General features: G+C 45.0%; 1 protein-coding gene across 12 annotated transcripts in view; it reads left to right on the top strand.

Moving 5' to 3' along the window:
- Positions 1–13,094, top strand: part of LOC310837272 (uncharacterized protein) — a 70,919-nt gene that overhangs the window by 4,144 nt on the left and 53,681 nt on the right. For 2 of the 12 annotated variants that reach the window (XM_083723552.1, XM_083723548.1), the window contains exons 1-3: positions 4,146–4,235; positions 6,166–6,346; positions 6,473–6,599. The exons of 4 other annotated variants lie outside the window; for them this stretch is intronic. In XM_083723552.1, the coding sequence (XP_083579678.1) occupies positions 6,272–6,346; positions 6,473–6,599 (202 nt within the window). In that variant the 5' untranslated portion in view covers positions 4,146–4,235; positions 6,166–6,271. Of the gene's footprint in view, positions 1–182; positions 267–4,145; positions 4,253–6,165; positions 6,347–6,472; positions 6,600–13,094 lie in introns of those variants that run through there. 6 more of the 12 variants (XM_083723551.1, XM_083723547.1, XM_083723550.1 and 3 more) reach the window with 4 other exon arrangements.

Raw genomic sequence — 13,094 nt, 5'->3', positions numbered from 1 at the left:
TATAGAAAGAGACTGACAGGTTAATAATGGTGGCATGAGGTTTCCTGGTCCACGTCATTTATTAACTTTTAATGGTCCACCAGATACTTTGCTGTCTTTGCTTCAAAAGATTAATACTTTTGTATATTTTTACAGTCACATATATATATAAACAGGACTTCTGTTTTTCTTATTCCACATAGCAGAGGGTCTGATACTCAAGTCTGAGCTCATCTCCTCACTTGGAACAGAAAAATACAGAGATGTTGTTCCGGACCAATTGAGAGGTACATACTTCCACTTTGCTGTGAGGCTGTACCTTTGTCTGTCGCCTTTCAGTGTGTACAAAGATCCCTTTTGGATCAGAGGGAGGGCCCATCTTTTTCAGCATCCTGGTGCAGGTTTAGGTAATGTGAACAGTTTCCTGGAATGTATCAGCCAGATATTACAGATCAGGGAGGAAGGAGAAAACTGAATACAGAGGCATAGCATTTTCACAGGAGGGGGAAGATGGAGAAAGTGTGTCCCTCCAGAGGTTGCTGCGCTACAGCTCCCATCAGCCCTTGGACTTCTTTAGTTGGGTTGATGGTACTTAGAGTCCAACCACATCTGGAGGGCCTTAGATGCCTCAACTCAGCATAGAAGGTTTCTCTTGGTGTTCAGTGTTACATGGGAGTTGAAGGTAGAACTGGATACTAAGGGTTTTTGAGACTATTTTTAGATTTCCTTTCCTTTCATATAAATTTGGTACATAGGAGTGGGAAGAATACTGGAGGTGTTAAAAGAAGAGAAGGTGCTGAATGGTCTTGCTGTGTCTTAAGTTCTCTGGTTCTCTTCCTTGAAGACCTAACAATATTATCTTTCTCTCCCACTTTAAACCAGGTGATGGAGAAGGCAATCAGAATTTTGAGGGGCCATCTGTAAAGTACTTCACTGCGAGTGAACACCTTAGGACACATCTTCAAACTAACACGGGGGAGAAACTCTTTAAATGTATGGAGTGTGGGAAGAGTTTCAGTGAAATTGGAATACTTACCATACATCAAGGAATTCACACAAAGGAGAAACCATTTAGATGTAGGGAGTGTGGAAAGAGCTTCAGTAAGAATGGAACTCTTTCAAGACATCAACGAACTCACACAGGGGAGAAACCATTTAAATGTTTGGAGTGTGGGAAGAGCTTCAGTGAGAATGGATCTCTTGCAAAACATCAACGAACTCACACAGGGGAGAAACCATTTAAATGTATGGATTGTGGGAAGGGTTTCATTGAGAGAGGAGCTCTCACAAAACATCAGCGAACTCACACAGGGGAGAAACCATTTAAATGTAGGGAGTGCGGAAAGAGCTTCAGTGAAAATGGAAAACTTACTGTACATCAACGAACTCACACAGGGGAGAAACCATTTAAATGTATGGAGTGTGGAAAGAGTTTCATCTGTAGTTGGAAACTCACCGAGCACCAACAGAGTCACACCGGGGAGAAACCATTTAAATGTAAGGATTGTGGGAAGGGTTTCAGTGAAGGTGCAAAACTGACAATACATCAACGAACTCATATAGGGGAGAAACCATATAAATGTATGGAGTGTGGGAAGGGTTTCATTCAGTGTGGAGCTCTTACAACGCATCTACGAACTCACACAGGAGAGAAACCCTTTAGATGTATGGTTTGTGGACAAAGCTTCAGTTACAATGGAATACTTACTGTACATGAACGAACTCACACGGGTGAGAAACCATTTAAATGTATGGAGTGTGGGAAGGGTTTCATTGAGAGTGGAGCTCTTAGAAAACATCAACGAACTCACACAGGTGAGAAACCATATAGATGTTTGTATTGTGGGAAGTGCTTCAGTCAGAGTGGAGCTCTTACAAGACATAAACGATCTCATACAGGGGAGAAACCATTTAAATGTTTGGAGTGTGGAAAGAGCTTTATTTGTAGTTGGAAACTCACTGTGCACCAACATAGTCACACTGGAAAAACCATTTAAATGTATGGATTGTGGGAAGGGTTTCAGTGAAGGTGGACAACTTACAATACATCTACAAACACATACATGGGGGTAACCGTATAAATGTTTGGCGGGAGGAAAGGGTTTCAGTGAACCTTCAGATTTGACCATACATCTACAAACTCACATGAGAGAAACCTGTAGTGTGTGCATAGAGCTTCAGTCACAATGGAATACAGTGGTACCTCGGGTTAAGAACTTAATTCGTTTTGGAGGTCTGTTCTTAACCTGAAACTGTTCTTAACCTGAGGTACCACTTTAGCTAATGGGGCCTCCCATTGCCACCATGTGATTTCTTTTCTCATCCTGAAGTAAAGTTCATAACCCGTCTGTAACCTGAAGCGTCTGTAACCCGAGGTACCACTGTACTTACTGTACAAGAATGAACCATTTAAATGTATTGATCATGGAAAGAGTTTCAGTGAGAGTGGAGCTCTTACTAAACATCAACGATCTCACACAGGGGAGAAACCATTTAAATGTATGGATTGTGGAAGCTGCTTCAGTAAAAGTGTAACTCTTAGGAAACATCAACGATCTCACAGACAGTGACGGATTTACGTATAAGCTAAACAAGCTATAGCTTAGGGCCTCACTCTCAAAAAAATTTGAAGGAAAAAACCTGGATGTACATTTCCAAAATATAAGATAAAAAATAAAACCAACATACAGGAACAGTGTTTTGTGTTGTGTAGGTGCCTATGATGAAAAATACTCATCTTTATTAGTAGGCCTATATTATTCGCATTCAGAAGCGAACGCAACCTGCGTCTGCGCGGTTCACGATTCGCTGCTTCTTCACATGACGTCATTTTGACCATATGCACAAGAGGCAAAACCCGGAAGTAATGTGCTCCGTTACTTCCAGGTCGCTGCAGTGCGCAACCTGAAAATACTTATCCTGAAGCAACTTCAACGCGAGGTATGACTCTACAGTTCCCTATTACCCCCACTTGCTACAATAATACTATATATAAATATAGTACATTTCTTTAAATGTCACCCAGATGTTACAAAGACAGATACTTCTTCTTTGATCATTCGTAGCTGAGAAGGAGAAAAAGCCACCCTTTCCACGTCTGGCTCTTTGTCCCATTCAGACTCCTCAGCACTGTTCTGGGCGGCTGTGTCCCTGACAACCGTGGTGTTTAGGAAGCAGGATTGGCTCTAGAATCCTAGAACTGTAGAGTTGAAAGGGACTCCAAAGGTCAATTCCAACCCCCTGTTATAGCAACAGCACCATAAAGCCCATTTTTATAATTGCAACAAAGGAACAATGAAAACGCAGAAAGACTGGAATGGTTGTCTTACGTGCACAAAGTAAGTTATAAACTGTCCTATGTCGTTTATATTTTATGAATTCATTGTTTTGCAATAGCTTCTCATTCATGGCTACGTTAACGGCAAAGTGGATAAAATCCCTGGTGGCAGCTGGAATAAAGGAGGTGCTGAGGGGAACAACCAACATATGGAGGGAAGGTGGCACAGGGAAATGTGGGCATTGCCAGTGGTTTCAGGAGAGTCATTTCCCTGTGGAGAGCGGGATCTCTGTGCCCACGTTTTTTATGTTTGATGTTTTATCATGTTTTTAATATTCTGTTGGGAGCTGCCCAGAGTGGCTGGGGGAACCCAGCCAGATGAGCAGGGTGTAAATAATAAATTATTATTGTAGCTATTACTATTGGCCCATCTTTCAGAAATCTGTAGAAAGAGCAGGTGTACAGGAGGCTGAAAGCAGAGTTCATCTGGAGCTGCTTCTCCCTCTGCCGGCATTGAGCATTTGCGCATGACATGAAGCAGCCACAGCAGGTGCTGCAAGATGCCCACAGTTGGACTCTCGGCCTGAAAGTGAGATGCCTTTGACTGGACTTAAGCATCCAGGGAGGACCACCTTTTAGGGTTGTCTTCCATTAATGCTCTAAACCCCTTTCCAGGAGGAGGCTTTTCAAAAATTGGGTTGTGTGTGTGTGTGTTGTCTTTCGCTGCCTCTGCGCGGATTCGAACCCATGAATTTCTCACTCAATAAACGGGAATATAGAGCTTGCCGGCTGGGAAGGAAATTCATGTTTGCAGGGGGGGGGGAGGCGGATCTCCTGCCCCTCCCCTCCCTCTGGGTCAATAAGCTCCGCTTCCTAGAGAGGCAGGAAGTTCTTTTTTTTGGGGGGAGGCTATTTTGAGGGGAGGGGTCTCCATCATCATTCGCGGAAGAGAAGCGGACTTGGAGAAGAGGAGAAAGAGGTGCCGCATATTTGGGGGTTATTTGGGGATGGGGAAAGGATTTGCTTTCCTTCTCCCTGAATCTACAAACCGGGCAGCTGGGAAAGGAGGCGGGAGGATTGGGGGGGGGGGAGAGAAGAGAAAGGAAAGCAGGGAGGGACTCTGCCCTTTCTCTGTGGGAATCAGTGGGGCGGGGGGGGGGCTGGATGCAGGCCGTTCTGTTGCAAAGTGGGGTCCCCCTCCCCCAACAGGGTTTGCATTGCAAGATCCTTTTCGAAGCGCAGAGATCAAGCCAGGCTCCCATGGTGGGGGGAGGGGGAGCGAAGACATTTGAGAGGAACCAGAAAAGGGTCCCCCCCCCATGCAACTTAATTACAAAGGGATTTGCAGCCCCACCCTGTGCATGTTGACTCAGAAGTCAGTCCTCCTCCGTTCAAGGGGGGGGCAGCCCCATTCCGCCTAGTGACGCTCCTCTCTGTTTAACAACCTCCATCTCCCTTCTCACTGCCCCCCCCCCATCGCTCCTCCCCAGGCTCTGCCTCCTGCGTCAGGGAGCCGGTCTGGGCGGGAGGGGTGGGGTGAACTCCTCCAGGACCCTGACCTGCCCCCTCTTAAATCTGCTGCTGAAGCCCCTCCCTCAGTGGGGCGGAGATCGGGAGGGCAAGCAGGGGAGAGGAAGTGGAAGCAGCTGGAGAACAGAGTCGCCTCTGCATTGGGAGAGAGGGGGGAGATTTCGAATTGGGTGGGGGGTGAGAGATGGACAGTTCCCTTGACATTCCCTCGACATTGGCCTCAGGAGCTTCCTGAGTAAGAAAGAGGCTCATGTGAGAAGGAAACAAAAGGAAGCAATAATTTGCTTCTTGGGAAGGGGGAGGCCCTTTCAGAAATCCTAGTCTGGCCGGCTGAGGTTGCTTTGGCACAAAGGAAAGAGCCCTGATGGGTTTCCCATGTTGGGGGTGCAGTTGGGGAGGGTTTGCTGTGCTGCTTTTGTGCCCCAAAATTGGAGGGAAGAGGAACATTTTCCATTTCCTGAAGCATGAAAAAGCCCCTCATCAGTTTCCCTCCTGCTTGGCAAATAGAAGGGGAAGAAATGGAGGCAGTGAGAGATTTTACTTTCTTGGGCTCCATGATCACTGCAGATGGTGGCAGCAGCCACGAAATTAAAAGACGCCTGCTTCTTGGGAGAAAAGCAATGACAAACCTAGACAGCATCTTAAAAAGCAGAGACATCACCTTGCCAACAAAGTTCCGTATGATTAAGCTATGGTTTTCCCAGTAGTGATGTATGGAAGTGAGAGCTGGACCATAAAGAAGGCTGATCGCCGAAGAATTGATGCTTTTGAATTATGGTGCTGGAGGAGACTCTTGAGAGTCCCATGGACTGCAAGAAGATCAAACCTCTCCATTCTGAAGGAAATCAGCCCTGAGTGCTCACTGGAAGGACAGATCCTGAAGCTCCAATACTTTGGCCACCTCATGAGAAGAGAAGACTCCCTGGAAAAGACCCTGATGTTGGGAAAGATTGAGGGCACAAGGAGAAGGGGACGACAGAGGACAAGATGATTGGACAATGTTCTTGCAGCTACCAGCATGAGTTTGACCAAACTGCGGGAGGCAGTGGAAGACAGGAGTGCCTGGCGTGCTCTGGTCCATGGGTTCACGAAGAGTTGGACACGACTAAACAACTAAACAGCAACAACACAACTATTTCATATATGTTTCACAATATGTTTTTGGATTTCGCATTTGTAATTAGAATTTATGAGTATTGATTTATTAGTATTGGTATTTGTAATTTGTAAAAGGTATGCTGTCTGTGTAAATGTCTCCCACCCTAAATAAATCTGCCTTTCTATGAACCGCTGAGACCTCCGGGTATAGAGTGGAATATAAATTCAATTCTGTAATAATAATATTAATAATAATAATTTCTGCATTTTTCTCTTTAAAGACCTGCTCCCTGCATTGAAATGCATTGTGGCAACAGCTGAGAGAGTCCCAGAAGTGGCCCAGTTTACGCCTCCTCCTCCTCCTCCGTCCTTTCCACTGGCAGCGCAATGGCTTCTGAGACCCCCTCTGAACGGCCTCTTCTCAGAGGTGGAGTGGAAAGAGGAGCCAAGCAGCTTCCTCAGGTAGGGAAAGAGCAACGGGAGCAGGGAGGAGGGAAGAGGCACAGATGGGACCACCCAGCCTCCCTCTGTGCTGAGTGGGGATGATGGGGACCAAAGAGAAGCTCTGTTTTCTTCCTCTTCTTTCAGGCTCTCTTGACCTTTTTGGAGGTGGCTGTGTTTTTTACGGAGGAGGAGTGGGCTCTGCTGGATCGTGGCCAAAGAGCTCTGTACAAGGAAGTCATGGAGGAGACTTATGAGATGGTGGCCTCTCTAGGTGAGGGTACATTTTTATTCCTCTTGGCTGTTAGATGTTGGAAGTGTAAAACTGCTGTTTGAGCCATTTATTCATGCTGTGTCTTCTTCTTTGGCAAATCCTCATAGTCAGGTCTTCCATGAACACGGTGTTAACGGTGTGTCTGTAAGTGACTGTAGGGTCAAATTCTGGATCCATACACAGTTGGGGACATAGGTTTCCGGGCAGGAGTTAATCACAGTGAAGTTTTGCCAAACAGGCTTTCCTCTTAGCTTGTTTCTCCCTTTTGTCCTGAGCCTTGTGATTCTTCAAAGTCCATGAAGCCTTTGGTAAAGCTATTTTCCAGTTGGCACTCTTGCAGGCCAGTGTTTTCTATGCCTATACTTCATTTTGCCTTGAGAGTATCTTGAAGCCTCTTTTGTTGTCCGAAGTGATGTTGAAGATTGTAGTTTATAGCAACACTGTACTTTTGTCAGTAGGTAACTCTTCAGAAGCTTATATTGTGGTATGAATTCCCCCAAAAAACCTAAAAAGGGAAAATCTACAAAGAGACTCACAGGTTAATAATGGTGGCATGAGATTTCCTGGTCCACATCATTTATTAGCTTTTAGTGGGCCAGCAGATACTTTATTGTCTTTGCCTCAAAAGATTAATATTGTTGTATATTTTTAGAGTCATATAAAATAATACCGGTAGTTACAAACCGTCCTTCTTGCGAAAGCTTTGGCTTACGAGCTCTGCTAACCCGGACGTAGGCGCTCCTGGTTGCGAACTTTGCCCCAGGATGCGAGCGGAATCGCCCCGTTAGCGAAAGTGTGCCTCAGGTTAAGAACTGTTTCGAGTTGAGAATGGACCACTGGAACGAATTAAGTTCATAACCAGATGTACCACTGTATTACCACAAACTCCCATCTCTTGTGGGGGCGCAATTAGTGCCAACGCCTTCTGTCAAGAGTTTGGGTGTAATCCTTGACGCCTCCCTTGCTATGGAAGTGCAGGTTACAGCTACAACAAAGGCGGCATTTTTCCATCTCCGCCAAGCTAAGCAGTTTGGTCCCTTACCTCTCTTGCCCAGACCTCGCCACTGTGATCCATGCGACAGTCGCCTCCAGGCTTGATTATTGTAACTCACTTTACTTGGGGCTGCCCTTGAAGCTGACCCCAAAACTCCAGCGGGTACAGAATGCCGTGACAAGACTCCTTACGGGGTCTTTGCCGCGGGATCACATTCATCCAGTGTTATAACAGCTGCACTGGCTCCCAGTTTTAACCTTTAAAGCCCTATACGGCCTAGGACCCTCTTACCTAAGGGACCACCTCTCCTGGTATGCCCCACGAAGGACCTTACAGTCTGCAAATAATAACATCCTGGAGATCCTGGGCCTCAGGGAGATTAGGCTGGCCAGGACCAGTATGATGGAACGCTATGCCACAAGAGATCAGGGCCCTGCGAGATTTGACATCTTTCCGCAGGGCGTGTAAGACAGAGTTGTTGTGCCTGGCCTTTCATCATGGCTCAGCTTGTCTCCTCCTCTTTTTGTATATCAACTAGTACAAAAGAGGCCTCCCAGCATTTAAGATCAGCGTACACAGTTGGGCCTGATGAGCATTTACTGTTCTCAACACTAACCCTGTGGAAAGCCATGTAATTGGAATTTATTTTGATTCCGACCTGTTTTTAGGACGTAATATAATTATTGTTTGATTTTATATCACTGTTATATATTTGATGTTAGCCGCCCTGAGCCCAGTCTAAGCTGGGGAGGGCAGGAAACAAATAAAAGTTTTTTATTATTATTATTATTATTATTATTATTATTATTATTATTATTATTATTATGACTACTACTAATACAGCACTTTTGTTTTACTTAGTCCACATAGCAGAGACTCTGATACTCAAGTCTGAGCACATCTCGCTAGGAACAGAAAAATACAGGGATGTTGTCCTGGACCAATTCAGAGGTACATACTTCCACTTTGCTGTGAGACTGTAACTGTCTATGTCTCCTTTTGGTGTGTACAAATATAAAAAGATCCCTTTTGGATCAGAACAAGGGCCCATCTTTTCCAGCATCCTGGTGCAGGTTTAGGTGATGTGAACAGTTGGTTGGAATGTATCAGTCAGATATTACAGATCAGGGAGGAAGGAGAAAACTGAATACAGAGGCTTAGTATTTTCACAGGAGGGGGAAGATGGAAAAAGTGTCTCCCTCCGGAGGTTGCTGCACTACAACTCCCGCCATCCCTGGTCATTGGCCATCTTTACTTGGGTTGATGGTACTTAGAGTCCAACCACATCTGGAGGGCCATAGATGCCTCACCTCAGCATAGAAGGTTCTCTTGGTGCTCCGTGTTACATGGGAGTTGAAGGTAGAACTGGATACTAAGGGTTCTTGAGACTATTTTCAGATTTCCTTTCCTTTCCTAAAAATTTGGTACATAGTAGAGGGAGGAATGCTGGAGGTGTTAAAATAGGAGACGGTGCTGATTGGTCTTGCTGTGTCTTAAGTTCTCTGGTTCTCTAACAATATTTTCTTATCACCCACTTTAAACCAGGTGATGGAGAAGGCAATCAGAATTTTGAGGGGCCATCTGTAAATTACTTCAGTTTGAGTGAACACCTTAGCACACATCTACAAACTAACACAGAGGAGAAACCATTTAAATGTGTGGAGTGTGGAAAGTGCTTCAGACGGAATGGAACTCTTGCAACACATCTACGAATTCATACAGGGGAGAAGCCCTTTAAATGTACGGAGTGTGGAAAGAGCTTCCGTCACAGTGTATCTCTCACAAAACATCAACAAATCCACAAAGGGGAGAAACCCTTTAAATGTATTGTGTGTGGAAGGAGCTTCAGGCAGTGTTCACACCTTACTAAACATCAACGAACTCACACAGGGGAGAAACCATTTAAATGTATGGAGTGTGGAAAGAGCTTCAGTCACAGTGGAGATCTTAAAAGACATCTCCAGACTCACACAGGGGAGAAACCATTTAAATGTATGGAGTGTGGGAAGAGCTTCAGTGAAAATGGAAAACTTAACATACATATACGAACTCATACAGGGGAAAAACCATTTAACTGTATGGAGTGTGGAAAGAGCTTCAGTGAAAGCGGAAATCTTAGTGTTCATCAACGAACTCACACAGGTGAGAAACCATTTAAATGTATGGAGTGCGGGAAGTGCTTCAGTGAGAATGGAACTCTTACAAGACATCTGCGAACTCACACAGGGGAGAAACCATATAAATGTGTGGCGTGTGGAATGTGCTTCATTTGTAGTTCAACACTCACTGTGCATCAGCAAAGTCACACCGGGGAGAAACCATTTAAATGTTTGGAGTGTGGCAAGTGTTTCCTTCAGTGCTCATACCTTACTATACATCAACGATATCACACAGGGGAGAAACCCTTTAAATGTATTGAGTGTGGAAGGAGCTTCAGACAGTGCTCACACCTTACTAGACATCAACGAACTCACACAGGGGAGAAACCATTTAAATGTATGGAATGTAGGAAGAGCTTCAGTCACAGTGGAGGTCTTACAACACATCTACAGACTCACACAGGGGAGAAACCATTTAAATGTATGGAGTGTGGGAAGAGCTTCAGTGAAAATGGAAAACTTACCGTACACGTACGGACCCATACAGGGGAAAAACCATTTAAATGTATGGAGTGTGGAAAGAGCTTCAGCGAAAGCGGAAATCTTACCGTACATCAACGAATTCACACAGGGGAGAAACCATTTAAATGTGAGGAGTGTGGGCACAGCTTCAGTCGGAATGGAACTCTTACAACACATCTACGAATTCATACGGGGGAGAAACCATATAAATGTATGGAGTGTGGAAAGAGCTTCAGTGACAATGGATACCTTATTGTACATCAACGAACTCATACAGGGGAGAAACCATTTAGATGTATGGAGTGTGGGAAGTGCTTCAGTCACAGTGGAAACTTGAGACAACATCAGCGAATTCACACAGGGGAGAACCCATATAAATGTATGGAGTGTGGAAAGAGCTTCACTGAGAGTGGAACGCTTAGAAAACATCAACAGACTCACACAGGGGAGAAACCATATAAATGTATTGAATGTGGAAAGAGCTTCATCTGTAGTGGAACACTTAGAAATCATCAACGGACTCACACAAGGGAGTAACCATGTAGGAATATGGAGTGTGGAAAGAACTTCAGTCAGAAGATTATTATTTTTTTGCGATCCCACCACATGTGAAACTGAAGTGCTTCAGTTTAATAAAGTACATACAAAATGTTTACAGACTCATAGGGGAGAAACCATTTAGTATTATGGAGGGTAGAAAGTTTTCCCCTCAAGAGTTCACTTCTTCCTTCAGATGAACAGGTTCCTATAGGTAGAAATCAAATTTAAACACATTCTGTGTATGTGATATTCTGCTGTGTCAATGTAAAGTTGTACATTCATGTAGTAAAGTAATGAATGCTCACACTACTTAGTAAAGTATAAGTTGCTTTGTATTATTAGATAGGGAGAAGGGGTGTGAATCTGGAGTTGTTGTGATTAGTGATGATGGGCTGAGAGTCGGCTTAATTTTGGTCTTTGGTTGAGAGAGTTGGAAAAGTTGATGTTTGGAGCTAGGAATGGATAGTTGTGAAAGGGGAGTGTGAGATTCGTGGTGTTGCTTTGCAAAAAGAGTTGGTTAAACTAGTATTATAGGAACGGCGGCATGAGACGCATTGTTTTAACTGCAATAAAGCAACAAATAAGAAACAGGCTGAAAGCAACTTCTTATCTGCCTAAAGAAGAAGAGTTTGGATTTGATATCCCGCCTTTCACTCCCCTTCAGGAGTCTCAAAGCGGCTAACAATCTCCTTTCCCTTCCTCCCCCACAACAAACACTCTGTGAGGTGAGTGGGGCTGAGAGACTTCAAAGAAGTGTGACTGGCCCAAGGTCACCCAGCAGCTGCATGTGGAGGAGCGGAGACACGAACCCGGTTCACCAGATTACGTGACTACCGCTCTTAACCACTACACCACACTGGCTCTCCATACTGAAGCCCTCATACATGGTCTATAGGTCATACATTAATAGTGCTGCAATGCCTCCTCATTCTGTGAAGGGCAAGGTGTTCAGAAAAAGCATAGCTGGTGGCAGCAGGAATAAAGGGGGTGTTTAGTGGAAGAGGCAGAAAAGTCTCAGCTCTTAGCTGTGCATCTTGCATGAGGTGGGAAGGTGGCAACAGGGCAGTGTGGGTCTAGAAGCAAGTGTCAGGTGACACAAGAGGGTGTAAAATACATCAGTGTAAGCTCATGCTTAATTCTCCCCAAATTAGCACCCAGAGGGGAGAAACCACAGGAGAACTTCCTACAAATTATGAACTGCCATAAGGCTGCAACCATCTCAGGGCATTTAAGACAGAGAGGCTCCCTCCACCTTTGCAATTGGGATTTAAGACATACCTATTATTACAGCAGGGACGCAGGTGGCGTTGTGGGTTAAACCACAGAGCCTAGGACTTGCCGATCAGAAGGTTGGCAGTTCGAATCCCCTTGACGGGGTGAGCTCCCGTTGCTCGGTCCCAGCTCCTGCCAACCTAGCAGATCGAAAGCACGTCAAAGTGCAAGTAAATAAATAGGTACCACTCCGGCAGGAAGATAAACGGCGTTTCCGTGTGCTGCTCTGGTTCGCCAGAAGCGGCTTAGTCATGCGGGCCACATGACCCAGAAGCTGTACACTGGCTCCCTTGGCTAATAAAGCGAGATGAGCGCCGCAACCCCAGAATTGGTCACGAGGACCTAATGGTCAGGGGGTCCCTTTACCTTTACCTTACTATTGCAGCCGACAAGAAACTTCCTTCCAACCAATAGGGCACAGGGAGGGATCCACATGTGTGAAATTAACCCTTACCCTCTCCATCTGTGGCACAAACACAACTCAGTGGAAGAATGGAACAATTTTGGAAAGAAAAGATGCTGCAGGTACCAGTGAATCCCTTGGTTGGCCATTTTCACTCCTAAACATCATGTAGCTACCCCAGGGCTACTGCTTTTGTGACAAGCAATAATAATCATCATCATCATCATCTGATTGGGTTGACCCAGACACTCTGGACAACTTCTGACATAATAAAAACACACAAAACATCAATTATTAAATGCTTCCTGATACAGTACTATGTTTTGGAAAGTTGTGTACAGTGGTACCTCTGCCAGTAGCACCTTAAAGACCAACTAAGTTAGTTCTTGGTATGAGCTTTTGTGTGCATGTACACTTCTTCAGATACACTGAAGTGTGCATGCACACGAAAGCTCATACCAAGAACTAACTTAGTTGGTCTTTAAGGTGCTACTGGAAGGATTTTTTTTTGTTTTGACTATGGCAGACCAACACGGCTACCTATCTGTAAGTGGTACCTCTGGTTACTAATGGAATCCATTCCGGAGGTCCGTTCATAACCAGAAACCGCTCGTAGCATGAGGCGTGCTTTCGCTAATGGTGCTTCCTGCTGCTTGGACACTTCT

The sequence above is a fragment of the Podarcis gaigeae genome, assembly GCF_964106915.1.
Source record: "Podarcis gaigeae genome assembly, chromosome: 2".
Taxonomy (NCBI): Eukaryota; Metazoa; Chordata; class Lepidosauria; order Squamata; family Lacertidae; genus Podarcis; species Podarcis gaigeae.
This window is presented reverse-complemented; position numbering and strand designations above follow the sequence as displayed.